At 44.9% G+C, this 27,500-nt stretch overlaps 2 protein-coding genes across 5 annotated transcripts in view; one reads left to right on the top strand and one right to left on the bottom strand.

The window, feature by feature from the left end:
• The window catches only part of Rpl29 (ribosomal protein L29), an 893,235-nt gene that overhangs the window by 645,575 nt on the left and 220,160 nt on the right, over positions 1–27,500 (bottom strand). The gene's annotated exons all lie outside the window — the stretch shown is intronic.
• The window catches only part of Col6a6 (collagen type VI alpha 6 chain), a 155,329-nt gene that overhangs the window by 48,059 nt on the left and 79,770 nt on the right, over positions 1–27,500 (top strand). For all 3 annotated transcript variants that reach the window (XM_039082609.2, XM_039082610.2, XM_063266454.1), the window contains exons 2-8: positions 8,833–8,930; positions 12,208–12,804; positions 14,290–14,910; positions 15,898–16,458; positions 17,199–17,756; positions 19,985–20,560; positions 23,181–23,750. In XM_039082609.2, the coding sequence (XP_038938537.1) occupies positions 8,870–8,930; positions 12,208–12,804; positions 14,290–14,910; positions 15,898–16,458; positions 17,199–17,756; positions 19,985–20,560; positions 23,181–23,750 (3,544 nt within the window). In that variant the 5' untranslated portion in view covers positions 8,833–8,869. The remainder of the gene's footprint in view (positions 1–8,832; positions 8,931–12,207; positions 12,805–14,289; positions 14,911–15,897; positions 16,459–17,198; positions 17,757–19,984; positions 20,561–23,180; positions 23,751–27,500) is intronic.

Genomic DNA, 27,500 nt, shown 5'->3' with positions numbered 1-27,500 from the left:
ATCCTCTGACACAGCGCTGTTTCTGAATCTTGAGTGGTCTCACGTGACTACACAGCACATGCCCCATGCACACCTCAGCAGATACCTGGAGAACGCGGCTAAAGACGCCATGAGGAAAGTTTGGATGAGAGTTTTATAATTATCTGGGTGTACACAGCTTTTACTGTTCATATATTCACTTTTTCCTGTTTTTAATGGCTTTTTCTGATTTCCTCATTGAGATTCCAGTGTTTTTGATGAAACTTTCAAAGGCAAGGAAAAATGGCCAGCATTTTATATTCTCAAATCGACTTTTAAAAAATTGTATTCATTTGTGTGTGTGTGTGTGTGTGTGTGTGTGTGTGTGTGTGTGTGTGTTTTCATGTGCCATCACAATGAGTGGACAGTTTTACTTTTTCTTTAACCATTTTTAGTGGTTACCCTAAAGTTTGTAAAATTTATTTACAACCGACCCAAATCACTTTCGGGTATCACTCTACTGCTTCATAAGTAATGAAAGGCCTTATAAAAACAAAGTAATCCTAATTCCTTTCTTTTTTTTTTTCCCCCCCGGAGCTGGAGACTGAACCCAGGGCCTTGCGCTTGCTAGGCAAGCGCTCTACCACTGAGCTAAATCCCCAACCCCTTCTAATTCCTGTCTACATCTATTTTAACACTACCATTGCCCATTTTTACTTACATAAATACACAAACATATCTGAGTAGATGGAATCAAATTTATCATTATTACTTTGAGCAAACTGCCATCTGTCCGAGCAGTGCTCTAGTGCTCGCTTTTCCTTTGTGTAGAAGGGAACTATGCCGTTTACCAGCTGTCCTAAGCAGAAATTCTCTTACTATTTCTTCAAAGTGGGAACTGACAACTAATCCTTTACCACCACCAACAAATTCCTTCCTTCACTTCTTGTCTGAGAAACTGTTGTTTGTTTTCATACAGAGAGAAATGATTGATAATTAAGACACCTACCGTCTTACAAGGTTAACCATTATGTGTGTCAAGAAGGTAGAAACTCCTGAGTGTGTTAGCCATAGTTGTACACTGAACATCTAGACTTACCCATTCTGCGCATGTGTGGATTTCTAGTCCACACACATTATTTCCTCTTCTTCCCCAGCAACCCTCCTCTTCCTCCTCTTCCTCTTTCCCCTTGTTTTGTTTTAAGATTCCTCCTATAAGGAAGACCGTGCGGCCTTTCTTTCTGTGTCTGGCTCATTTCTTTTAACATCATCACCCAATGACAGAAGCGCCCCCTTCCTCTTAAAAGGTAATTAGTTTTCCCGCACATAAAACGTTATATGTAAATCCATCACACTTAAAGAAAACCACCCCTCGACAGCTGCCTAAGTTGCTCCATATCTTACACTGTAATGAATAATGCCGCAGTGAGCACAGGCAGGAAGAGGTGCCCAGGGGGTGCTCTCACTCCCTTGGGTGTATTCCCCAAAGAGGCATTGCTGGGGTTCTATGTTTAACTTCCTTGGGGGCCCTGTGCTGTTTTCCACAATGGCTGTACAGATGTGTGTTCCCACCAGCCTCGTATATGGTTTCTTTTTCACCCTGACCATCACTCATTTCTTATTTTGGTGACAGCCACCCTAACAGGTGTGAGGTGACATCTCCTTGAGTTCGGATTTCCATTTTCCTGAAGATTGGTGATGGGTTTTTGTAGTAGTAGTAGTAGTAGTAGTAGTAGTAGTAGTAGTAGTAGTAGTTGTTGTTGTTGTTGTTGTTGTTTTAAATCACATACCTGGTGGCCATTTTTATTACCTGGAGAAATATCTATCTGGTACTTGGGTTCACTTGGCCCATTTGACAGCCATGTTGCCTGCTCTGCTGTTAACCAGCAGTCTCTAGGCTCTCAGATAGTGAGCTATGAGTTTGTTATTTTTCTCAACACCTTACAGATATGTAGTTGGCAAATACTCCCCCCCCCCCTCTCTCTCTGAAAGCTGTCTCTGCATTCTGCTGGCTGCTGCTTCAGTTCTGTGCACTCAATTAATTTGTTTTTGCTTTTGAAGGCTGAACTTTGATGTTGTTGCCAAATGCCATTACCAAGGTCACAATCACGATAACTTCCCCCTGTGTTTTCTTCTAGCTTTGTGGCTTCAGGTCTGCTATTTAGAGCTAATAATTTCTAGTTGATTTTTGTGTGTAGTGTGGGTTAAAGGGTCCAATTTCATTGTTTACCACGTGGATGGTCCATTTCCCTAAACCATTTATATAAGAGCTGATCCTTTTCTTGTTATGTCTTTTCCACACCTTCTTCACTTTTTCTTTTTAATAAGGAGAAAGGGTTTTGCTTAGTGCTAAGATTTACCATGTTTGTGCATCGAGAACTCTTACCCACCCACCCATCTCTCTGGCCCACTTCTTCATCTTTGAAGCTCAGTGTTGCAGAATGGAATATCCTCTCAGCTCTTGAGATATTTTCCTCGCTCTAGTCTTGCTCCTGTGATGTACTAGCTAGTTTTAAGTCACCTGAGAGGAGAAAGCCTTAATTAAAGAAAATGCCTGGGCTGGGGATTTAGCTCAGTGGTAGAGCGCTTGCCTAGGAAGCGCAAGGCCCTGGGTTCGGTCCCCAGCTCCGGAAAAAAAGAACCAAAAAAAAAAAAAAAAAAGAAAAGAAAATGCCTGCATAATAGATGGCAAGACCGTAGGGTATTTTCTTAATTAGTGATTGATCAGGGAGGGCCCAGCCCATTGTGGGTGTGGCTGCCCCTGGGTTGGTGGTCCTGGGTTCTATAACAAAGCAGGCTGAGCAAGCCTCGGGGAACAAACCAGTAAGCAGCACCCCTCCATAGCCACTGCATCAGCTCCTGCCTCCAGGTTCCTATCTTGCTTGAGTTCTTGTCCTGACTTCCTTCAGTGATGAATAGCAATATGAAAGTGTAAGTCAAATAAAACCTTTCCTTCCCAAGTTTCTTTGGTCGTGGTGTTTCATTACAGCAATGGTAACTCAAACTAAGGCACATGGTTTGCAAAGTTTCAGGTGTGTTTTAATCTTTCTTCCTTTATGGGTGAAGAAAAATTACCCCTTAGGTTTCTCTCAAGCTATTTTCTTTTGAAAGATCCCCAAAGGGAGACCCTTACTTAAGTCTCGGGAAGTCGTGGACCCCAGACACAGAGAGACCATCTTGATGTAATAAGCAAAGGCGAGGTGTATTACGGAGATCTCCGGGCCGACACATATCCCACGCAGGAGACAGAGGTGTCGACCCTGAGTGGCTGGGAGAAGGGCTTTTTAAAGGAAGAAGTCATAAGCCCCAGGAGATGAGGGGATGTCAAAAGGAAATACCAAAAATGTCACAAGGGGAAACTCTCAAAGTCACAGGATTGTTAAGACTCCAGGGTTTTAAGTCAGGGGAAAGGTCAAGCATTCTCCTGAGAACAGATCTTGATTCCTGTCCTTTAGGGTAAATGTTTGTCAGAGTTGACGAGGCATCTGCATCTGAAACACATCTGGTTAGGCTTCAGCCCAGTTTCCTGGAATACTCTCTGCAGGACACAATGGGGGCTTGAACAAACAGCACGGGCAGAACAGAACCGGTTACTCATTTACTCATGTCCGGTGACAAGCGGAGGGTCAGTGAGTCTGCACCAGTCTTCCTGCATTTTTAACCATCTGTCTTCCTGAGTCAGAGCCTGTTGCTGAGTTTTGAGCTAGTTTAGAACCCTATCTCTCACTTTATCTTTGGTTTTTCTGAAATTGAAGAAATATTGTTCTAGTGTGGTGTTTGGCATTCATTCTGCTTGGTATTTTTTCTGTGCCTCTTATTTAAATGCTGTCACTGATCTAAGGGATCATTCTCACATTACTTTAGTTTTCTGTTCCTCGTTCTGGTGTTTCCCCCTCTGTAGTCATGTAGTTCTTGGGCCTCCTCTTCCTCCCCATCCTCTTTTTCTTTTCCTCTCATCATTTTGCTTTTTCAGTTTGGGGGGGTTTCACGGAGATAACTGCATGCTCAGAGATTCTCTCCTCCCCCAGGACCAGTCTAATAAGATCGACCCAGTGTTCTGTTTCCGACGAAACGTTCTGTTTCCCAGCAGATACCCTGGCCCTTCCCTGGAGTGGAAGAGTCTGATGCACTGCTCAGCTTTTCTTCTCTGCTATCTACACTTTCCAATTCCTGGGCTCACCGCACCACCCCAGTTGTATCTGGGTCTGCTTCAAAAGCTTGTTGAGTCTCTTCTAGTTGTGATTTTGACCTTATTGTTTTGATTTGTGATGTTTTCTTGGTAGTTGGAGATGAGGCACTGGGTAAAATTAATTTCTGTAAGCATGCATTCAGTAATTTGGTGGTTGATGGGACAGGAGAGGATACTCTGTGGTTCTATGATTTGACTCGGAGAGAGCCTGAGCCTCCAGATAGTAAATTTAACCTGATTCCTCAGCCCTACCTCCTTAGGGAGGAGCGGGCAGTGTTGGGTCCTTACTGGCTTTCACGTGGATGGCTAACACACAGAAGGCATATGGAACCAAGATTGGATATTTCCTTTTCCCCTGATGATTAGGCTTGGGGAAAAAAAATCCTAGCAGGTTAAATGGTTTTTCTTAAGAAAAGACCTTATGATGAAGAAAATAACTGTTTTGGGGGAGGGGTTGGTTTTGTTTATTTGTTTGTTGTTTGTTGTTTTTGTTTTTGTTTTTTACTGACCAGTCCTCTGAGATTTGTCTCTTCAGAGCTCAACTAAATTTTTAAATCGTTTTTTTAGTTTACTGATTTCTGGTCTGAATGTTTTGTGCTCCTGCTTCTCTTGAACCCCTGGGTTTCCAGTTTCTAAGTTTTCAAATTCTACCCAGTAGATTTGTATCTTGAAGAGTCATCCCCCTGTGCTTCACACAGTTAAGCCCTAAAGGATTCCTGCAGGTTTGTTATCATTGATGCTGTCTGCCTGACTCTCAGTCAATGTGTTTGTTGCGGTGCAGGCATATTCTAGGGAAATATTCTACCACATCCCTAATCTCCCAGCTCTTCAATTTGCTTTTGATACAAGTTTCTTGTTAAGTTGCCCTGGCTGACCATAAGCATACTCTGTAGTCTAGGCAGGCCTTGAACTTGGGATCGTTCAGTCACTGAGTGCCAGGGGGCTGAGTTTATTGGCTATGACGGTTTATATATACTCGGCTCTGGGAATGGCACTATTAGAAGGTGTGACCTTGTTGGAGTAGGTGTGTCACTGTGGATCTGGGCTTTAAGACCCTCATCCTAGCTGCCTGGAAGTCAGTATTCTGCTAGCAGCCTTCAGAAGAAGATGTAGAACTCTCAGCTCCTCCAGCACCATGCCTGTCTGGATGCTGCCATGTTCCCGCATTGATGATATTAAACTGAACCTCTGAACCTGTAAGCCATCCCCAATGAAATGTTGTCCTTCTAAGAGTTGCCTTGGTCATGGTGTCTGTTCACAGCAGTAAAACCCTAACTAAGACATTGGCCTACACTACCAGGCCTGCCACTGTTTTTGGCCTTTTGTTTTTCTTTGTTGGACTATAGGGATTAGACCAAGGAATACTACATTGCAGACCTTCTGGATGGAAGAGACTATAGACCTGTGCTTTGGATTAGGGACTTTGGGAAGGGGGTGGCATTGCCCCACATCATTAAACAATTTAGATAGGAGCAGAGCCTCAGTCACAAAGTTTTGTACTTTTTTAAATTCTCTCCTCTCTGCCAAACACCTCAACACAGAAAAGTGTCGATTTTGCAAAGTGACAGGTCACTTGATAGCCTTGCTTCAGTGTGATCATCTTTATGAGATTCTGGGAAGTGTGATGTTACCTGTTAACCTCGCTTGCATGGGCTGTGTCCTTTATGGTCACCGAGTTTGTATTCATCTGCTTATCCCCAACATGTGGATGGGGACTTGGCCTGCAGCATCTTAACTATAGACCTAAGGCTCACGGAGAACATTTCCCTTTCTTCCTTTTGAGTTGGGTGGGAATGGTAGCACCATTAAGGGTTAATAAATAGACAGCTCTTATCTTTAACATCTTGGCAAAGACCCAGTGCTTCTTCCAGTAAAGCAGCTGATAATGTACTCACTCACTTCTGAAGAGAAGGAAAGCCAGTGCCTAGAACTGATAAGTCCTGCATGCCTCATTTAGAAATAAAACATAGATGACATTTATCTTAATGTTGCCAAAGCTGTTCCTACATTCCCCTGGGCTCTAAAATATCTACTTTGTAGATATGGCCTGGATTATGAGTTGGCGCGTGTGGGCAGAAGTCACCTGCAGACCCTGATTTCCAACAACCCCAAGAAGAGCGCTTGGTCAAGTTCTGAATGCCCTGGCTGGCCTTGGAGCCAATGCTTGCGTGACTGAGCTGGCTTTACAGCTGCAGTGTAAACTAGACACTCTTAACCTTCACAGCAGAAATTTACAAAGACCTAGAATTCTGAGTGGATGTAACCCAGCTGAGCACAGATTAAAGAGACCCCCACTTTTGTTTGTAGGATGAGAGGCAATCAGCATTAGAATGATAACTGTGGTACTGAGGTGAAATGTGCTGTGAATTTAAATTTTATGCTAATTGCTTCAAGTGTCTGTCACTCTTTCTTTGTATAACTTTAAGCCATGAGATATTTTCGAAATACCCACGAGAGAATCTACTCATATATGGGAGTAGACCAACATTTAAATCATGGGCGCTTGTCTATATCTTGTTACAATAAAAGTAAACCCATTATCGTCACCTACTGTGATTTCTTTACTTGGGACTGAGGGTAGGGCCAAACTCTTCACCCCTGAGCTACAGCCCAGCCTAGCCCAGCCTAGCCCAGCTCTGCTAACCCAAGCTTGCACTCAAAGAGCATTTCTATTGCTTGTTTTTCTATTGCTTGTTTTATGCCCTTCTTATTTCTCCTCCTCTTCTTCCCCCTCCCTCTCCCTCCCCCCCCCTCTACACACACACACACACACACACACACACACACACACACACCATTTACTTATATACTAGTAGGAAAATGCATGTGCAAATATTTACCTTGGGCTTTCTATTTTAAGGTTTAGCTCCTTTGACAGCAAAGTTTGGCTAAAATGGCGTCTTAGGAGCCCAGTCCCAGCCCCACTCATTTCCATTTGACTATGACTGACCATTGGCATAGCTTCCAAAGTGTGAATTGTCTAGACTCTTACAAAGGACCGGAACAAAGTCTCACATTGGAAAGTATCAAAGGGACGATGGAGCAGGCAGGGAAATAAGGATAGAATTCCTCAGACAAAAGTCCATTTCCTGACTATGCAAATGTTAAGTTTGAGAGGAACCTTGTAGTGGAGTAGAGGGGCCATAGGTGAATATATATTTGGGTAGCAATTAAGCTGGACATAGGAATTAGTGGCTCAAAAAGGACCAGCTTGCTTTATGCTTAGTGGAGAAATGATGGAAAAAGCTCCACTGTGTGCTTATGTTTACTCGTAATATATATCTCACAGTCTCTCTAACTCCATGATGAGGCACTCAGGGTAGACGAAAATGCTTTAGGTAAAGCTGAAACTGTGAGACCCTTGCATTGTGGATCCAGGCAGATGGACACAAAGGAATTTCCCTTTCTAAGGTGTGAGAGTCCATCTTCAACACATAACTCAAGTTGTTGTTTCTCCTCCTCCTCCTCCTCCTTCTCCTCCTCCTCCTTCTTCTTCTTCCTCCTCCTCCCCCTCCTTTCTTCTTCCTCCTTTTCCTCCTCTTCTTCTTCCTCTTCTTCTCCTTTAAGAATAAAGTGCAAATCATTAGAATCCACCTAATTGTCCATTAACAGATGGATGGTTAATAAAAATTAAGTATATAAAATATATTTACAGATAGAAATACTATTCGGGTCTATAGAAAAATGAAATCACAAAATTCACAGGAAAATGAATGGACTTGGAATGCATATTAAGCAAAGTCACAGTCTTAGAAACCTCATGCTCTCCTTGTGTGCAGAATCTAACCAACGGTATATGTATATGTGCAGACACATGGTGGACACGTGGGTGCCACATGTCATGAAGAGAGCAAGAAAGGCAACTATTAGGGGATAAAGAAGGACTGAATGGATGTCACAGACAATAGTTATGAAAGGATATGAGGCTAGTTGTTTTTCTAGTTGTAATTCTGTCATGGAGTTTTGGGTTGGATGGTGGATAAGCACATGAGATGCATTCAGCAGTGAAAGGATAAAATCCAGTTTGAAGCTGCAAAGCTTCTGTTCCAAGTGTCTACTCCAACTGCATAAAAGACATTCACTGAGTTGTATTGTCTTTTGGGTCTGGTTAATTTCAGTGTGTGCTACTTTAAATATGCATCCTTTTAAATATATAATAAAGTTTAAGGTCAAGAATTTTAAAAAGAACCTAGGAGAGAAATCATACCCGGGCATGGTGGTGCATGTAATCTTAGCATTGTGAGACAGAGGCAGGGAGATCTGAGCTCAAGGCCAGCCTGATATACATGGTGAAACCCTATTTCAAAATTATGAAGAAAGAACCAGCAATCATTGTGTATCTCTAACTAGCAGACTTAGACCTCATTGCAATGAACTCCACACTGTCATGGCAGTGAGTAGATAGATTTCTGTGGAACATGGGGAACATGGGGAACACTGGGCATCTGGCCACTTCCATTGGCTGACCAAGGTCTCCTGTTTTCCCAAGGTCTGAGAACCAGGAAAGCGTACCTGTAAGGGAGCCTCCCTTTCCTCCAAGGCACCTCAGTTTAGAGGGCCATTGAGCTTTTGTCACAAGGTGCCCTTCATCACACCGAGTTTACTGTATAATTTTGTCTGTCATTGTCAGTGCGAGTCCTGATGTGGAAATAACAGTCACACGATTTTCCATGTTTGCCTTCCAGCCTACAAGTTGGGGCTCTTTCAGCCTGCAACCTGAAAATGCTGCTGATTTTGTTCCTGATGATGATTTGTTTACACGTTTGTGCGAACCAAGATTCTGGTAAGAAGAAACGGGAGCACTTCCTTTTCATAATTTTTATTATATGCACTAGCTAGTGAGTATAAGCTGTAAGTTAGGGTGTTTACTTCACCCTGCCTGATTTCAATGCTAGTAAGGTTGTGGGGGCAAAGTTTTATCTCTTTTTGGTTGACCTGCATTCTTTGGAAATTCTGGGCTACTGAGAAAATATAAGAAAGCTATCTTTTTGTCCCTAATTCAGCCTATTTCAGGTTTCCTTGCAGATTCTGTCGGGTTGAGCACTGGAAAGTTCAGAATGTCTCTGTTTTTCATTGACTTGACTAAAAGCATTGCTTTGGCTAATTGTGTGGATTTGCTGCCTGCCACTGCAGGTTGATTGACTCCTGCTTGTAAAAGCAGGCCTGTGTCTACCCCGGAGAGAGCTCCTAACTCTCACTGTCAGTGACTTCGGTCAGTAAATCATGTCCACTGAGATGGAGTTCAAAACACCTTCCCGCACTCCTCAGCCCTGCTTAGCAGTTGGTGTAGGGGCAGCTCATGTCCAGCACTATTTACCCTGCTTTACAGCTTCCTTCAGGATTCTGATCTTGAAACAAGTTTTGTGGAGATAAACTAGACTTTGACCCCCAAATATCATCTGCTGTCTCTCTGAGCCTTCGGGTTTTTTAAGAAGAGTCGATCTCCACCACACACACACACACACACACACACACACACACACACACCACACACACATCCCACCTTACACACCACACCCACACCACACACACACCACACATACACCACACCCACACCACACACACACACACACACCACACACACAGCACACCTACCACACACCTACCACACACCTACCACACACCTACCACACACCTACCACACACCTACCACACACCTACCACACACCTACCACACACCTACCACACACCTACCACACACATCCCCCCCACACCCCACACCACACCACACACCTACCACACACACCACACCCACACACACCACACACACCACACACACCACACACACCACACCCACACACACCACACACACCACACACACCACACACACCACACACACCACACACACCACACACACCACACACACCACACACACCACACACCACACACCCACACCACACACACCACACACACCACACACCACACACCCACACCACACACACCACACACACCACACACACCACACACACCACACACCACACACCCACACCACACACACCACACACACCACACACACCACACACACCACACACACCACACACACCACCCACACCGCACACACCACCCACACCGCACACACACACACACACCGCACACACACCGCGCACACACCGCACACACACTGCACACACACACACACACACACACATACACACACACCGCACTTCATGGCTTAGATATGATTAAGGACCTGAACTGTCTCACTGCTAATCAGCCGCATGTCTTTCCTACACAAGATAATAGGAGTTTATGCATGAGGAGAAAGGTCAGTGGTGGTCATGTATCAAACTGCCCTGGGGGCTGGGGATTTAGCTCAGTGGTAGAGCGCTTACCTAGGAAGCGCAAGGCCCTGGGTTTGGTCCCCAGCTCCGAAAAAAAGAACCAAAAAAAAAAAAAAAAAAAAAAAAACTGCCCTGATCAGAGTTCTTTGGACCAAGCAGGCTTTCCTTAGAAGAAAGTCCTACTGGCCCTCTGCTCCGTCTTCCCCCGAATGTTTCTGGCTCTGTGATCAAGTCAAGAATTTCAGATTACTGGGGAAGAGGTCATTTGAAAGATGAGAAGGGACCAATTTCCCCTTGGAGCTCTGGTCAGATGCTTGCAGAGACTGACTGATGGAAGCCAGGGCTACTTTCTTAGCGATAGCTGAAGAAAACAGGAACTGGTAGGACTTGGTAGGAATTTATCTAGTAACCATTTGCGATAAAAGGCGGAAGTGAGGAGATAGCCTGAGTGTTTGCTCATCAAACCTCCATATTTTAAAGCAGAGGAGACTGGGGCTCATGTATACTGAATAACTTAATAATGATCATAGAGTGAGCCGATGACAGGTAGGTTTCCTGTCACATAATCCAACAGCACTGTATTTTCTCACATAAGGCACACACAAGCACATGCAATTTACCTGTCTTTCTTTGTGACAAAGTGCTGAGAGCTCACAGACCAGACAAAAAGCTGTCAGTAAGTGAAACTAGTTTAGACCATGATTTCCTATAAAGCAAAAATAGAATTGCAGAGCCTAGCATGGTGATGAACCCCGGCCTGTAACCCTAGCACTTGGGAAGTGATGGCAGGAGATCAAGAGTTCAAAGCCAGCCTGGCATACAGGAGACTGTATTCATTCATATATATTTGATTGTATAATGGTAGTATAATATGTATATGTGTGTTGCTCGTGTAGATGCATGTGTACATGCATGTGCATATGCATATGTATGTGTATGTATACTGTCCTAGACGGCTTGCAAATTGTTTAAAGTTCAGAAAGGTTTCTGTGTTCCAACATCAAACATGCTTTAATAGAAACTAAGAGTATAATCCCACTTCTCATCTTAAGTTCTTGGCTGCCATCATATCTTATGTATGAGATGATAAATTTATCAGTCATGATGTTCATTCATATGACTTACTGAATGTATTAGAAATAACTTTTCTGAAGGTGAAGCCAATCCTGTGTATTCATGATGTCTCGAGCTTCATCAGCTCAATGCTTCATAATACAAAAGTAATGTTTTATAAATTAATCAGATAACCTCAGGCATCATTTAAGTGAGACTTGCAGCAAAAGATGCTCAAGTTTCATAGTCCTAACCAGTCTGAAGGAATCTGATTCAAGTGAACATGTTCAATGTCTTGATGTGTAGACATGTGTGTATGTTTGTGTGTGTGTGCCCACATCCCAAACTCTAAAGTACAGGAGGAAATTGCCCATTAAAGAATAAACTACCTTTTTCTTTTCTGTTTTACTTTGATACATTTACCTATTCCCAGTTAGCTAATTGCAAAATGTGTTCATTGTTGCAAAGCTTTCAAATGAAAATGAGAAGCTGTCTAAAGCCCTCACACCAAGAAACAAACATTTCTTTTCCTGAGAGATTATGTGGTGTTAATCTATTCTGTTCAATTTGACAGGAAGGTACTAAAATTGTTTTTCAAAGAAAAAACTTTCTATTTGTGTGTGTGTGTGTGTGTGTGTGTGTGTGTGTGTGTGTGTGTGTGTGTGTAGTTGGCATTAAACGTGACAGAAAATTTCTAAAACTTTTTGCCATGTTATGATTTTACAGGCCCCGAGTACGCAGATGTGGTTTTTCTGGTGGACAGTTCCGATCACCTAGGGATGAAGTCCTTTCCTCTTGTGAAAACTTTCATCCAAAAGCTAGTCAGCAGCCTCCCCGTAGAGGCCAACAAGTACCGTGTGGCCCTGGCCCAGTACAGTGATGCTCTCCACAATGAGTTCCACCTAGGCGCCTTCAAGAACAGGAACCCCATGCTGAACCACCTCAAGAAGAACTTCGGGTTCATCGGCGGCTCCCTGAAGATTGGGAACGCCCTGCAGGAGGCTCACAGGACCTATTTCTCTGCTCCCACAAACGGAAGAGACAAGAAACAGTTCCCCCCAATCCTGGTGGTGCTGGCTTCAGCGGAGTCCGAGGATGACGTAGAAGAGGCTTCGAAGGCCCTGCGGGAAGATGGGGTGAAAATCATCTCTGTGGGGGTGCAGAAGGCTTCTGAGGAAGACCTGAAGGCCATGGCCACCTCTCAGTTTCATTTCAACCTCAGGACTGCCAGAGACCTCAGCATGTTTGCCCCAAACATGACACAGATCATCAAGGATGTGACTCAGTACAGGGAAGCAATGACTGATGACATTATTGTAGAAGGTGGGTGTCCTAATTTTCTTTCTTTTTTTTTTTTTCAGAGCTAAGGTAATTTTCTTTATATTGTTGTGATAAGATACTGGCCAAAAGCAACATAGGAAGCGAAAAGGGCTTATTTTAGCTTACAAGTTAACAGCCCATTGTAGAGGGATGCTAGGACGCAGATTCAATCAAGAACTGAAGTAGAGACCATGGTAGGACATTGCTTGCTAGCTGGCTCCCTCTAGCTTACTCATCTACCTTTCTTATATACTCGCACTTGCCTAGGGATGGTGTTGCCCACAGTGGACCGAGTCCTCTTCCCATCAATTAGCAATCAAGGAAAGGCTCCAGAGACATGCCCACAGTAGTTCTTCAAAGTGTGTCAAATTGATAACGAGATTTACCAGGACAGTGAACTGAGGCTCTGTGTATAGGACCACTGTCAAAATGATTTTGAAAAATCAAGGTGGGACGAGAATTAAAGTCCTGTGAATTCCCCTTTCTTCCAATGGGTAGTTTCTATCTCTGCTGTTTAAGAAGATATAGAGATTGTGGCAAAAAAAAAAAAAAGAAAAGAAAAAAGAAAAGAAAGGGGGGGTGCAGAGGTGGCGGGGGGGGGATCCCACAGGCCTTGGGTTTTTCATGGCCTGTTAAGTCCTGGATTTAAAAATTCTCCAGTGCCTTCTCATTTCCACCCAGGTTGCTCTCCACCACCTCCCTGGGTTTGTTCTTGCTGCAGGTTTATTACTGGTTCAGCGAAAACCAATTTGGTTCTGGAGAAACCTTTAGCTTTGGGAACCACACAGTGTAACTGCAGAATGTCAAGACTGAAGCCAACCTCTGGTTATTCAAACCCTATTGTGGAGCTAAGAATTGAAGTGGTATGATCTGCCCCAGTGCCAAGCAGTCACGTGTGGCCAGAGCCTGATGAAGTCCCCTGCTTTCTAGTTGGGTAGCCTGAACCCCGCATTGCTTATTCTGCTGTTTGATTCTGTGAATTAGCTCGTGTGTGCTCCACAGTCTGCCCCCTTGGATAAATCCGCTTGAGATGACCTACTGATAATACAGAATGCTTTCCTTGTGACAACGGATAGAAATGTGAACCATTACTGCTAGTGTCTTTCCCAAATAATTGAAAATGCAAGGGCACCCTTTAGCATTCCCTTTCAGTATTTAGGTTTGAGCTGCTGAGTTATAATAAAGGGAGTACCTGAAAGAGTTTCACATTTAATAGCTGGTGTTCATCGAATGAATTATGTCTATGAAGCTCCATGATAAGCATATTATCTATTTAATATCTATGCCAACTCTATGAGGTAAACACTACATCTCACTTCGTTATTTTATGAAATAATATATATATCTTATATATATTTACAAATAATCACATCAAACCTCTTTTACATAGCTGAGATCAAGTGTATGTTCTGTATGCCTTATGACACTCGGCAGAGGTGCAACCCTCCTGTGATAACTCTGCTGACTCATTTCTTTCTCCCCACACAGCTTGCCAAGGCCCATCTGTGGCCGATGTGGTATTCCTGTTGGATATGGCCATCAACGGCAGCCAAGAGAACCTAGATCATCTTAAAGCATTCCTGGGGGAAAGTGTCTCTGCCCTTGACATAAAGGAAAACTGCATGAGGGTTGGCCTGGTGGCCTATAGCAACGAAACAAGGGTGATCAGTTCTCTGAGCATGGGTGTCAACAAGACGGAGGTCTTACAGCGCATACAGGATCTGTCCCCTCACGTAGGGCAGGCCTACACAGGAGCTGCCCTCAGAAAGACGAGGAAGGAAGTCTTCAGTGCACAGAGGGGCAGTCGGAAGAACCAAGGGGTGCCTCAGATTGCTGTGCTGGTGACCCACAGAGCTTCAGATGACAACGTGACCAAGGCAGCTGTCAACCTCCGGCGGGAGGGAGTGACCGTCTTTACCATGGGCGTAGAGGGGGCTAACCCAGAACAGCTGGAGAAGATCGCATCCTACCCTGCCGAGCAGTTCACCTCCAAACTGAGCAACTTCTCTGAGCTGGCCACCCACAACCAGACGTTCCTGAAGAAGCTGAGGAACCAAATCACACACACAGTCTCTGTCTTCTCAGAACGGACTGAGACCCTCAAATCAGGTAAAGCCTCACTGGGAGGAGGCCGTTCTGGAGCCGCCTTCTTCATTCTTGTCCTTTGAGTGTTATACATAGAGAAGGGACTCAGGGGCGATGAAGTGGGTAGGCAGAAAAAATCCCTAACTTTAAGTTTAGCTGGCTGCTAGGAAGTCCAGCTTGTGAGCCTGGGAGAAGGATTTCCTCTTCGGAATGGCTTTAATTGGACCCTGGAATCGTTTCCTGTTCTGCCCCTTCCACTGGCTTTCTTTCTTTGCCTCCCCAGTCCCCCTAGTCTTCCCTGTACTTCATTCTTTCTTACCTTTCTCTTCCTTTAACCCCAAGGCCAAACTAGAGAATAAATAAGAAGCGTGATTTGTATAGAAGACAGATTGATTTAAGTGACAATCTATCTGACATTTAGAGAGGGAACGGATTGTATATTTGCAGGTGCACAGCATTTGTTTTGTACGTGTGTACCCATAGATGCTATACAAATATTTTCATATCTATGTGCAAACATTATTTGCATGCATTATGCAACAATTATTTATAGCTTATTTACTGTGTCACTGTGTCCTACACGCAAGGTCCCCACTGGAGGTTAGGACTAGGAATAGGCAAGAAGTAAATAATTTTTTCTAGATCCTAGAAAAATGAACTCACAGACTCACAATATCCTGCTGCACACCCTCTATTCCGTGTTATATTTTTCTCTCCAAATATTATTTACTAATGGAGAAAAGCAACTTGCAAAGAGAAATTTCTCATTTTCCTATACATATATTTATCCTTATTTATGGCAAAGAATTAAGGTTATAGCCTCAAACTTTCTGAAACAACTCATTTCATTCAACCGATGCTGAGCCCCTATACCAAGCTAGGAAAGCAAGTCTCTGCCCAGAAGATGTTTCCATCTTCCTTCCGTAGACGCTATTCATCCTTCCCACTTGTACTCACGTCTCTCTGCCATTTGCCTCAGATGCCACATTCAACGTTTCGGTTCCATTCCAGCCTGTGTGGACACAGAGGAAGCGGATATCTATCTGCTCATTGATGGTTCAGGGAACACGCAGCCCACAGACTTCCATGAGATGAAGATCTTCCTGTCCGAGGTGGTGGACATGTTCAACATCGCTCCCCACAAGGTGCGAGTCGGGGCCGTGCAGTACGCCGACACCTGGGACCTGGAATTTGAGATCTCTAAGTATACTAACAAGCCTGACTTGGGAAAGGCCATCGACAACATCAGGCAGATGGGTGGAAACACCAATACGGGTGCAGCCCTGAACTTCACCCTGACGCTGTTGCAAAGAGCAAAGAAGCAACGGGGAAACAAAGTGCCATGTCACCTGGTTGTCCTGACAAACGGCATGTCCCAGGACAGCGTCCTGGGTCCCGCGCATAAGCTGAGGGAGGAAAACATCCGTGTGCATGCGATCGGCGTCAAGGAAGCCAACCAAACACAGCTGCGGGAGATAGCGGGAGATGAAAAGCGAGTTTATTACGTGCATGAATTCGATGCCTTGAGGGACATAAGGAACCAAGTGGTTCAGGAGATCTGTGCTGAAGAAGGTAGGAGATGACGTGGCTTGACCTTCAGACAGCAGCTCACCAAGGGACACTGTTAGTCTAGATGGATGGCCCACTTTTCTTAGTTGAGATGTTGGCATGTGTGGTAGCAAAATCCCATTGTAGTATAAATTAATATTGGAAAAAGGACAGCTATTTAGAGGGTTTCTCTCTGAGGAGTATTAATTAGCCTCTCTCCCCACAGACCCCTGCTAAGATGTATTGTTAGGTGTCATGTGTATAATACAATCAAACACGTTCCGAGAAGGAGTGTGGCTATCTGATGGACATTTCATTTTACAAATGAACTTGTCTAAATGTCTCTGGAGTGCTGTATCAGTAATTTTCCACACATGTTTTTTTTTTTTTTTAACTATCCGAGAGTACTTGGTAACTTGTAGATAATATTTCTGGTATCTTAAGTAGGGATCTCTCTCGGCATTACCGAATGGATGAAGCCAGAATGTTTGCTGGCCATCTTTAAAGATTGACAGACAACTCAGAGTACTGCTACAGTAAAAATGACCTGGCCTCAGACGGTGCCAAGATTGAGATGGTTGAGCAAATCACCAGCGAACAGAATAACAGTCTTGGCTTTTATTGCTTGTGATGCTTCATTTGCCTAGCTACCCTCATGGTGCACACACTGAGCTTGAAGTATTTGTGATCTGGGTTTTCCTGTGAACTTCTAATTTTTTTTATATGCCTCGATGTATGTAAACATCCCAGTTTCTCCCATGCAGCCTGCAGAGATATGAAAGCGGACATCATGTTTCTGGTGGACAGCTCTGGCAGCATTGGACTCGAAAACTTCAGCAAGATGAAGGTGTTTATGAAGAACCTGGTGAGCAAATCCCAGATCGGGGCTGACCGGGTGCAAATTGGTGTGGTCCAGTTCAGCCACGAAAACAGGGAGGAGTTTCAGCTCAACACATTCATGTCTCAAAATGACATTGCCAACGCCATCGACCAAATGGCTCACATTGGAGAGACAACCTTGACAGGCAGTGCGCTGACCTTTGTGTCTCAGTACTTCAGTCCTGAAAAGGGGGCCCGGCCCAATGTTAGGAAGTTCCTCATTCTCATCACGGATGGCGAGGCTCAGGACATAGTAAAGGACCCAGCAGTAGCCCTTCGAAAAGACGGTGTGATTATCTATTCTGTGGGAGTGTTCGGCTCCAATGTCACCCAGCTCGAGGAGATCAGTGGGAAGCCGGAGATGGTTTTCTATGTTGAGAATTTTGACATCCTACAGCATATTGAAGATGATCTCGTTCTGGGAATCTGCAGTCCCCGTGAAGGTAAGCATGGGCAACCCAGAACTTACTGTTGCATTAGATAGAATTGTATCTAAGTGCTTGAAATGTTTGTTTTGATGTCATTGACCTTTGGAGTTAAGAGCTGGGGATGGTACTCAACAGTATTTGAGCTCTGAGACAAGGAAAGCAGCCATGAATTCAAGGCCAGTCTGGGCTACATAATGAGTTTCAGGATTTGGGCTAACAGCTTTCCCATTTGTAGATAAATCATAGTCCTGATGTGATCAATTACTCCTTTAAGAACCTTGATGTGACCAGGTCTTGAGTCAGGATCCCTAGAAGGGGAGGGGCATTGTCAAGAGCTCTTGAGGAAATAGTCTATTGAGGAAATGCTTCTAGGAGTAGGGGAAGAAGGAAAGCAAAATGGACTGGAAGTAAGAGCTATGCAAGGCTGTCACTTCAGTTGTGGGTCTAGTTTTAGCACAACCCCATAGGCAATGTTAGAACACGAGTCCCACCACAGTTGACTCTGCTTTCCAATGAGGGGCCCAACCGCATATGCCCTAGGCCATTAGAACACATGTGAGCTGCCAAGGCAGTTGATAGAGGAACCTGGTAGCCTCCTAAGCAGAAAGACTCAGGTTTGGCTTAGCATCGATTTGAGCAAATAAAATGTTTGTGAGACCTGTCTGTTAAACTGTACAAAGCATGAAAGTAGGGCGCAAACTGGAGAGCAATGGAAATGTTCAGAGAAGTAGATGGTACAATTCCCATTCTTCCTGTAAGACTGCAGAGTTATGGAAGTGGGCAAACCAGGGCTCCAGGCTGAAGGAGCAGCTCAGTGCTAGAGCACTCTCAAGGTCAAGGACTGAACCCCAGCATCTCACAACCCCCAAAACCCCCAAACCCACAGAAGGGAGACCAGCAAATATAAGCAGCTAAATTAAATTGTTCTGTGACCCCTGGGCTTAATTACCGAAGCATTCTGAAAATTCATTCTAAAAGGATAAATTTGCAGACTTTTAAGGGGGGAGAGACATTGTCTTGTTCTGCTAGCTCAACCCCTTCTGTAGGGTTTGGTGGTTGTCATCTGTGTTTGGTGGAAGGACTACATCTGGTTTTTGTTTTCTGGCAATACCATTCTTAATAAGTACAAGCTCTCTGAAGGGCTCCAATGCTGGACAACACTCCCTACCCCTCCACCCTGGAGTCCCTGAGAAATTCAAGCCACCTTTGCAGCCAGCAGACGGCTGGAGGAACCTAGCTCTTCAGTGGAGTCAGCCTTTCTTGGGAATTTGATTTTTGGCTCTGTACACATGGCCTCTGGTCAGCATTGAGTACATTGGCTCTTGCGTTTTCAATAGTCCACCACATGACTAGCAAGTGGCTTGCAAGAGAAGGAAATGTGAAAGCCAGCTGGACATCTGTGGGGGCAGCACTTTCTCAAAGTCCCATTTCTCCAGAACAGATGAGCTAACACATGTTAGGATTGCACTTTTTCTAAGACCCACAGAGAGCACGTGTACTCACAACATAAAGACCACATGACTCTCTCAGAGCTCCACTTCTCCAGAAAGGATGAGTTAAGTTCCAGAACTCACAGGGGGATGGGCTCCTTCAGATGGATTGGAAATCAGGTCTTTCCTGCTCTACATTGCCACAGCGCTGACCTGAGGCTTAATGGGTTCATGGGAATGTCATGTTAGGACAACGTACTTGAGCTTAATGAGAACTGACCTACTTTTTATGATGCGTCCTAATAATGGAAGTAAATGTTTCAAGAAAGTCAAAATGTGGGCTCAGAAATCAGTCAACACAGAACCATGATAAAAACGTAGTGTTATCAAATTTCTTGTGATTGTTATTGTTCTGTTATTTCCCTACGGGATACTAATAAAAGCCCAGGATCCCAATAACTTAAAATAAACTTGTATGAGTAGAAGCACATGAGGAAGGGACCAGTTATATGGGAATGTTATACAGTTAGGCTTTTCTCCATTTCCGAAGGTGGAGGTTGTACTCCTAATGGTCCTGGATGGCCATTCCTTCTACGTTTGTACTAGGTTTCGCTCCATCATTCCCTTGTTCTGAAATCTCATTTGAACATTGCTAAGTACCACAGCACAATAGAGCCAGGTATATCTGTTATCCAGAAAGTTAAAAATCTGACACATAGCCTGTTCCTACAGAAAGGAAAGGCTGGCCGTGTAAATGGAAGTTGGGAGGTTTCCCACACCAAATCTCAGATGTTTGTTCCCCTTCCTTTTCAGAATGCAAGCGGATTGAAGTTTTGGATGTAGTGTTTGTCATCGACAGCTCCGGCAGCATTGACTATCAAGAATATAACATCATGAAGGACTTCATGATTGGCTTGGTGAAAAAAGCTGACGTGGGCAAGAATCAGGTCCGGTTTGGAGCTCTGAAATATGCTGATGACCCAGAGGTGCTGTTTTACCTGGATGAACTGGGCACAAAGCTGGAGGTGATTTCAGTGCTCCAGAATGACCAGCCCATGGGTGGTAACACTTACACTGCTGAGGCCCTGGCTTTCTCCGATCACATGTTCACCGAAGCCCGGGGCAGCCGTCTGCACAAGGGAGTCCCCCAAGTCCTCATTGTGATTACTGATGGAGAATCTCATGATGCAGAGAAGCTCAATGCCACCGCCAAGGCCCTGAGGGACAAAGGCATTCTGGTCCTAGCTGTGGGGATTGCTGGCGCCAATACCTGGGAGCTCTTGGCCATGGCTGGGTCGAGTGACAAGTACTACTTTGTAGAGACCTTCGGAGGCCTGAAGGGGATATTTTCCGATGTGTCAGCCAGTGTCTGTAACTCTTCAAAAGTCGGTAAGGCCTGTCCGTTAAGTTTTTCCTAATTATTAGATACCAACCAGTCATATTTGGTGACAAGTTTGCCTGGGAGGAACTAACATTAGGAAGTGGCTTTCTCTGGGATCCTACGAGTGAGTATTTCGTTTGCTTTCTTTCCAAACAGAAAAAAAATATTGAAAACACTTCTCCTTCCTCCCACATGGATCCTTCTAACACTAGGAACCATGCTGTTTTTGAAAATACTTTATTAGGACACAGGTCCACTTAGATGCCTTTCTGCCAAAAGTCACAACTCTGCCTCCTCCTAAGGGCCATCACCACTGCCTGAAGTCATTCTTGCCACCAGACCAAACAAATTCACCAAAAATGCAGGCTTAGGTATTAAACATTCCAGTCTGGTCTCTCAGGGCTGTGACAGAGGGCAGCCAGTATTGCTGTGTTTATCTTTTCTTTCAGGCAGCTAGAGGCGGTGTGCCCGTGTGTGCACACTCATTCATCGTTCATTCATTTAGCTGCCATTTTTACCTTGCTAGACATGGTGCCGTGTACCTGTAGTCCTAGAACTCGGAGGAGGCTGAGGCAGTTCAAGGCCACCCTAGACTGCAGTCTGAGTTCTAGGCTAGACCTCCTATGTAGTAGGACCCTGCTCACCGCCTCCCCAACCCCAAAGTGAAAGAGGTTCTAAGTGAAAGAGGGTTTTATTACTGTGAACAGACACCATGACCAAATGCAACTCTTTTAAGGATGATATTTAATTGGGGCTGGCTTACAGGTTAAGAGGTTCAGTCCATTATCATCAAGGCAGAAGCACCAAGTCAGCATCTAGGCAGACATGGGGCTAGAGGTATTGAGAGTTCCACCTCTTGTTCTGAAGGCAGCTAGCTGACTGATTTCCAGGCATCTAGGATGGAGGTATTGCCCACTCCCACAGTGACACACCTACTTCAATAGGGCCACACCTCCTAATAGTGCCACCCCTTGGACCAAGCATATACAAACCATCACAGTCTTTCTCAAGAAGAGACAGAATTTGCTTTCCATAAGGGAAGCCTAGTTGGTGGGAAAATGTACAAGCAACGTTGTGCTCTAACAGATAAGAAGAAATAAAATATTTTTGTTATAGAGCAATCACTACTGGTCCACAGTTCCAACATGTGGGTGCAGTTCTTTTTCAAAATGATTTGGCTTCTCCGGTTTTGTCTTGTTTGTTGTGAGTTTTACTTCCTCAAGAAGTAGCCACTAGCCTTTTCTCTGGCAAAGTAACAACCTCTGGTTGTTACTAGGAATGAGGACCAATCTTAGCTTCCTTTATTGACCAATGCCTGAACTTGTATCTGTCCTTATCTCCTTCTCTGTGCAAGTTGAAAACTGCACTTTCTGACTGAAGCTTCCCACAGGAAGCAAGAAAGGCCGGTGAACATGGGCCAGAAGCAGAGCAGTGTGGTGAGCTCGTCAATTCCTGAAGGATCGATTTGCCATATCTGCTTTTCTTCCTCTTATCCGGACTGTAGGAAGTCTGCCAGCTTTTCCTGAAACTGCACTGAGAATTAGGTTGAGGCCGAGGAGGTGCCGAGAGTGTGAGAACACTGGCTGAGGAAGTGTGAGAACCCAGGCCCATGCAAAGAGCCTGTAAGCCTAGCTCCATGGGGGAGCTGAGACAGGAGAGTCACTGGTGCTCACCGGCACCAGCCTAGCTCCAATATCACTGAGTCCCTGTCTTAGGGACAGAAGAGGAGAGAATAAGTCAGAACACCTGATGTCCCCTCTGGCCTTCATGGATGGGGGTACATACCCACAGACTTATGTACTCACACCGTACACACACACATACCCCACACACACAAATTAAAATTTTAAGTTGGGTCAGTGTTGGGAACCCTGGAAATTCAGCGAGCGGTGGGACTCCCTGTATTGTTAAAGGATCCGGACGAGTGCGTGCTTGGCAGGACTTATATTAGCAGCGACCTCCCTCGTTCTGTTTGTTTTGTATCTGCTACAACAATGGAACAGAATTATGTCCAACAACATTGCACTATGTGCTTGAAAATGCTTTTTTTCTTAAGCTGGTATTTTTGCCGATATTCACCAGAGATAGGAAGCCGATAGAAGAGGAAGGTCAGATGCAGAGCCGAAGGCATGCTTTTAACAAATTTCCCTAATAAACCAGAAAAAAAAATTTATTGGACCAACTGGACCAGAGAAGCCAAGTCAATAATACAGACCATCTGCTTCTATTTGATTCTCTACGTGAATACGTGTTAATGTTGTTTGTAGTGCTACTGCTGTCCTGGCCTTCTAGAAAGGTTAGGACGCGATGGCAGATGCTGGGAGAAGCTGCTCTGTAGTATAGTTGTCAGTCCTCTGGCTTGTCAAAACAGAAAATGGCCAACAACCAAAGGGACAGAGCCAAGAGAAACAGGACAGTTAGTGATCAGGACTCCCACTGCCTTCATGAAAGGATCATTTGTGTTTCTTTATCCTCCAATTAATGTGACCACAGAGAGTAGCATGCGATAAGAAAACTCGTTCAAACCTTTCTTTTCTGTAGAGTTGCCGACGGTTAATTTACTCCTGACAGGTTAAAGAATAGCTGCCTGGCCTTAATCTCATTTCCTCTCCTCTCTGCTCTCTGTAGATTGCGAAATTGAAAAAGTTGACCTCGTATTCCTCATGGATGGTTCAAACAGCATCCATCCGGATGACTTCCAGAAGATGAAGGAGTTTTTGGCATCGGTCGTTCAAGACTTCGATGTCAGCCTCAACAGAGTCCGCATAGGAGTGGCACAGTTCAGCGACAGCTACAGGTCAGAGTTTCTGCTGGGGACATTCACAGGGGAAAAGGAGATATCCACACAGATTGAGGCCATCCAGCAGATCTTTGGTTACACCCACATTGGAGATGCACTCAGGAAGGTGAAGCATTACTTTCGGCCAGACACGGGCAGCAGGATCAACGCCGGTACCCCTCAGGTGCTGCTGGTCCTCACAGATGGCCGGTCCCAAGATGAGGTGGCCCAGGCGGCTGAGGAGCTGAGACACAAGGGTGTGGACATCTACTCGGTGGGCATCGGGGACGTGGATGACCAGCAGCTGATCCAGATAACCGGGACAGCGGAGAAAAAACTGACGGTGCATAACTTCGACGAGCTAAAAAAGGTGAAGAAAAGGATCGTTCGTAACATCTGTACCTCAGGTGGTGAGAGCAGTAAGTATTGAGTTCTTCATTTTGATTTCCCCACTGGCTTCGCTGACATTTTCCTCCAACTGTTTACCTCCCCCAGAGGCTTCCGGGAGAAGTTAGATTTGTGCCTCTGGATTTCAATTTGAACTTTTTTTTTTCCCCCACAGATATGAAGTGTGTGTGTTTTGTGAACCGTGGAATGAGAAACAGAGAAATAGAGACCCTGTGGCTTCTATTCGCACTGTCTCCCAGGGGGAGCATGGCTCTTCTGTGAATAGAGGTGCCTGACTTTAGAAAATGCAAGAGTGAGAGAGAGGGACCATAGTTCACAATCCAGCTGCTTTCTGAGATTGAAGAATATGTCACAGAGAAAATGAGCTGTCTGATGGATTTGGGTTGCCTGGCAATAGGCCTATGGTGCAAGCAATGATCCCATATGGGTGGGGAGGGATCATCTGTAGGTCTATACCTTTACTTTAAGACTTTACCACAGAAGTTAATAATTACCTTCCTAAGAATGGCCACATTTGGGGCCTGGGGAGCTCAGTCAGTCAGTAAAGTGCTTGTGTGCAATTACAAGGACTTGAGTTTGGCCCCTCAGGACGTAAAACAGCCAGATGTGGTGATGCTTGGCTGTAATCCCAGGCCTGGAGACAGTGTCAGGAAGATCCCTGGGGCTTGCTGCATAGTCAGCCTAGCCTAGTAAATTAGTTCCAGGCCATGTGAGACTCTGTCTCAAAAAATAAGGTCTGTGGTACCCAATGAATGGTTGACCTCTGACCTCTAGGTACATGTGTACACACACACACACAGACACACACACACATACACATACACAGACACACACACACACACATACACACACACAGAGAGAGAGAGAGAGAGAGAGAGAGAGAGAGAGAGAGAGAGAGAGAATCCAGCTAAAGAGAGGGAGACTTTCCTTCTTCCAGGTTCTGTATCTAGGCTGCCTCCAGAAGGTTCTGCCCAGGTGGTCCTTTCTACTTCAAAAGGCTGGGATTAAAACTGGGTCTTCTCACTTCAGATCATTCAATTCAAAACAAATTTCTTTTATGCCCAGCAGCTTGGGTTTTAGTTGATTCTAGATGTAGTCCTGTTGACAGGTAAGACAGCCATGATACCCTCCAATGTTTGCCTACCACTAACTCATTAAATGCATTCCCAAGGGCTGGATCTTCCCCTTGGCCACCTCACTGGAAGGAACGAGCTTCTTCTCGGTGATTAACATGCCTGCTCCCCTGTAGCTCTAGGAACTTTAAGCTTTGTCCAAGGTTATTTTGTGTTTCTAGCCTTCCAGGAGCTGCTCATCTGTTACAAAGGACAAGGCCACATGGGGTTGACATTTTCCCCATTATTCCTATCCCTTACTTTTAAACTACCCCTTTTCTCAGTTCTTGTCCCTCCTCTCTTGCTGGCCCTGGCCTCTGGCCATTTTCGAATGCTCTGAGGAAAAGAGAGGGGTGTGCGGAACAGAAGCATTCCACGTGATGGCACTGGTCAGACCCTGGTGCTCTGACAGTGGCTCACAGCCAATGCTGAGTCCTGGAGGGGGACCATCCTTTAAGACCTCCCATCCTATTTCCCACTACCTGGATTCCTACCAAAGCCAGCTTTTTAGTGTGTCTATCCTCTGATGTCTGGATCCTGGATGGTGTCTGCCCCTTCCCCTTGGACTCTGAAACAGTTCCTTTTTACTGCTCCTTCATAGCTGTTCCATGGGCCACAGTGGTAAGTCAGCTATCCCCATAGACACTAGAATTCACAGTCGTAGAAATGGGCCCCTCTTTCACGAAAACACATGTGACCAGGGTCTTGGCTCTTGCAATCTCCAGACTTAAGATAATTCAAAGCTACTTTTCAAGTTACTCGAAGCTACTTGAGTTTCAAGTAGCTTCAAAAGGAAGAGAAGCCCCTTCCTCCTAAACTAAAGAGGAAATTGCTCCTTGTGTGTGAGGAAGCTCAGAGTAGTCAATAGCTCTCTCTGAGTGTACTTTCCCAAGCTCCAGGCTCCCAGCTTTTGTAAGAACCCAATGGGTGGGTCAAAGGTTGAATGTCAGGAAGTTGGTTAGGGGCCATCGTCTTTCTGCAATCTTACTTTAGACACTGTTCCAACTTCAAAATGTATCTGATTATTCCAGCCAAACCTTCTACATTAATTTTCTATTTCACAAGAGATACAGATTTTAAATGATTAGATAGAAAATTATCTTAAAACAGCTTGATTTCCACTTGAGTGCTTGAGAAAGTTTTTTTTTTAAAAAATGGGACTATTGACTCCAAGTAGTGAGCTATTTTTAAAAGAAGCGGTTGTTATGCCAACAAGATCGCTCAGCCGGGCGAGGCACTTGCCCCCAGTCCTGACAACTGAACTCCATTCTGGAACCCACATGGTGTCAGGAGAAAAATGGCTGCTGCAAGTTATCCTCTGACCTCATCCCCATGTGGTGCCCCATAAATAAATGTTTTTTTTTTTAAACTAAGGAAACACTCATGAGTACAAAAAGATAACAGTGCAATAAGAAACTCAGCCGTCGGTCCAGCAAACAGGAATGGAAGGCTTTTGTAGTCAAGCTGTGAGCTGATGGGGCTGGAATTTGCAGTGATAAAGCTTCAAGGGGATGCACAAGTATATTATGGGATGTCCTTTCTGAAATGATAAAATCCTCCCAACCAGAGGGGTCAGATGGCGGATGGGTGCGTTTCAAAGTTAACCAGGCTTCGCTCTCTACACTTGTTTGGCTTGTTCGTTGGTTGGTGTTTCTGTTTGGTTTTGGATGCAGGGGATTGACCACATGGACACATGGGAAGTGTCACTGGGATACAACCCAGCCCCATCTGACCTACTTGTGAATAAAATGTGCCGAATGTTGGAGACACAATTACCTTTCGAGTCTTAGTTTTCCCATTCATAAAGCCTGACAGTGCTAAGTCTCTCCCACTGTGCACAAAGACTCCAAGCAGCTGTGTGGAAATGCCCCTTATAAACGTCTTCCCTCCTTCACCCAACTGCCCACCAGTAGTCCTCTTTTCCCACTGAGATGTTTTCTTCAGGACCTCAGCCTGTCAGCAGCAGTGTTTCTTGACTTTTATTTGCTGCCCTTAGTTATTTATTTGGGAGGGGTCATATGTGCCACAGTGTGACAGAGGACAGCAGGAGTCAGCTTTCTCCTTCCTCTGTATGGGTTGTGGGCATTAAACTTAGATTCTCAGGTTTGACAGAAGTCCCCTTTCCATTGTACCACCTCAGGAGCCCTCAGCTTTATTTCTTTTCCTCTCTTATTAATTTATCAGGTCACATCCTGACCACAGATTCCCCTCACTCCTCACCCACCAGTCCCCCACCACCACATCCCCTCTCTCCCAGATCTCCTTCTCCATTTCTCTTTAGAAAAAAGAAGGGATATACCCCCTTCCAGGGATATCAACCAAAATAGCATAACAATATACAATAAGACCAAGGATAGGGGTTGGGGATTTAGCTCAGTGGTAGAGCGCTTGCCTAGCAAGTGCACGGCCCTGGGTACGGTCCTCAGCTCCGGGGGAGGGGGGGGGAGAAGAATGTCAGAAAGACTAAGGATAAACCCAGGAGAAGGAAAAAGATCCCACAAACAGGCAGAAGAGTCAGAGGTACCCCCACTCTTTCCGTTGGGAGCCCCACAAAATCCCCAAGCTAAACAACCACAGCAGGCATGCAGAGGACACGGTGCAGACCCATGCTGGTTGCCCTTTCAGTCTCTATGAGCTTCTAGGAGCCCT

This window comes from Rattus norvegicus, chromosome 8 (assembly GCF_036323735.1).
Source record: "Rattus norvegicus strain BN/NHsdMcwi chromosome 8, GRCr8, whole genome shotgun sequence".
In the NCBI taxonomy this organism is placed as follows: domain Eukaryota; kingdom Metazoa; phylum Chordata; class Mammalia; order Rodentia; family Muridae; genus Rattus; species Rattus norvegicus.
Note: the sequence above shows the minus strand (reverse complement) of the source record. Positions and strands in the feature narration are given on the sequence as shown.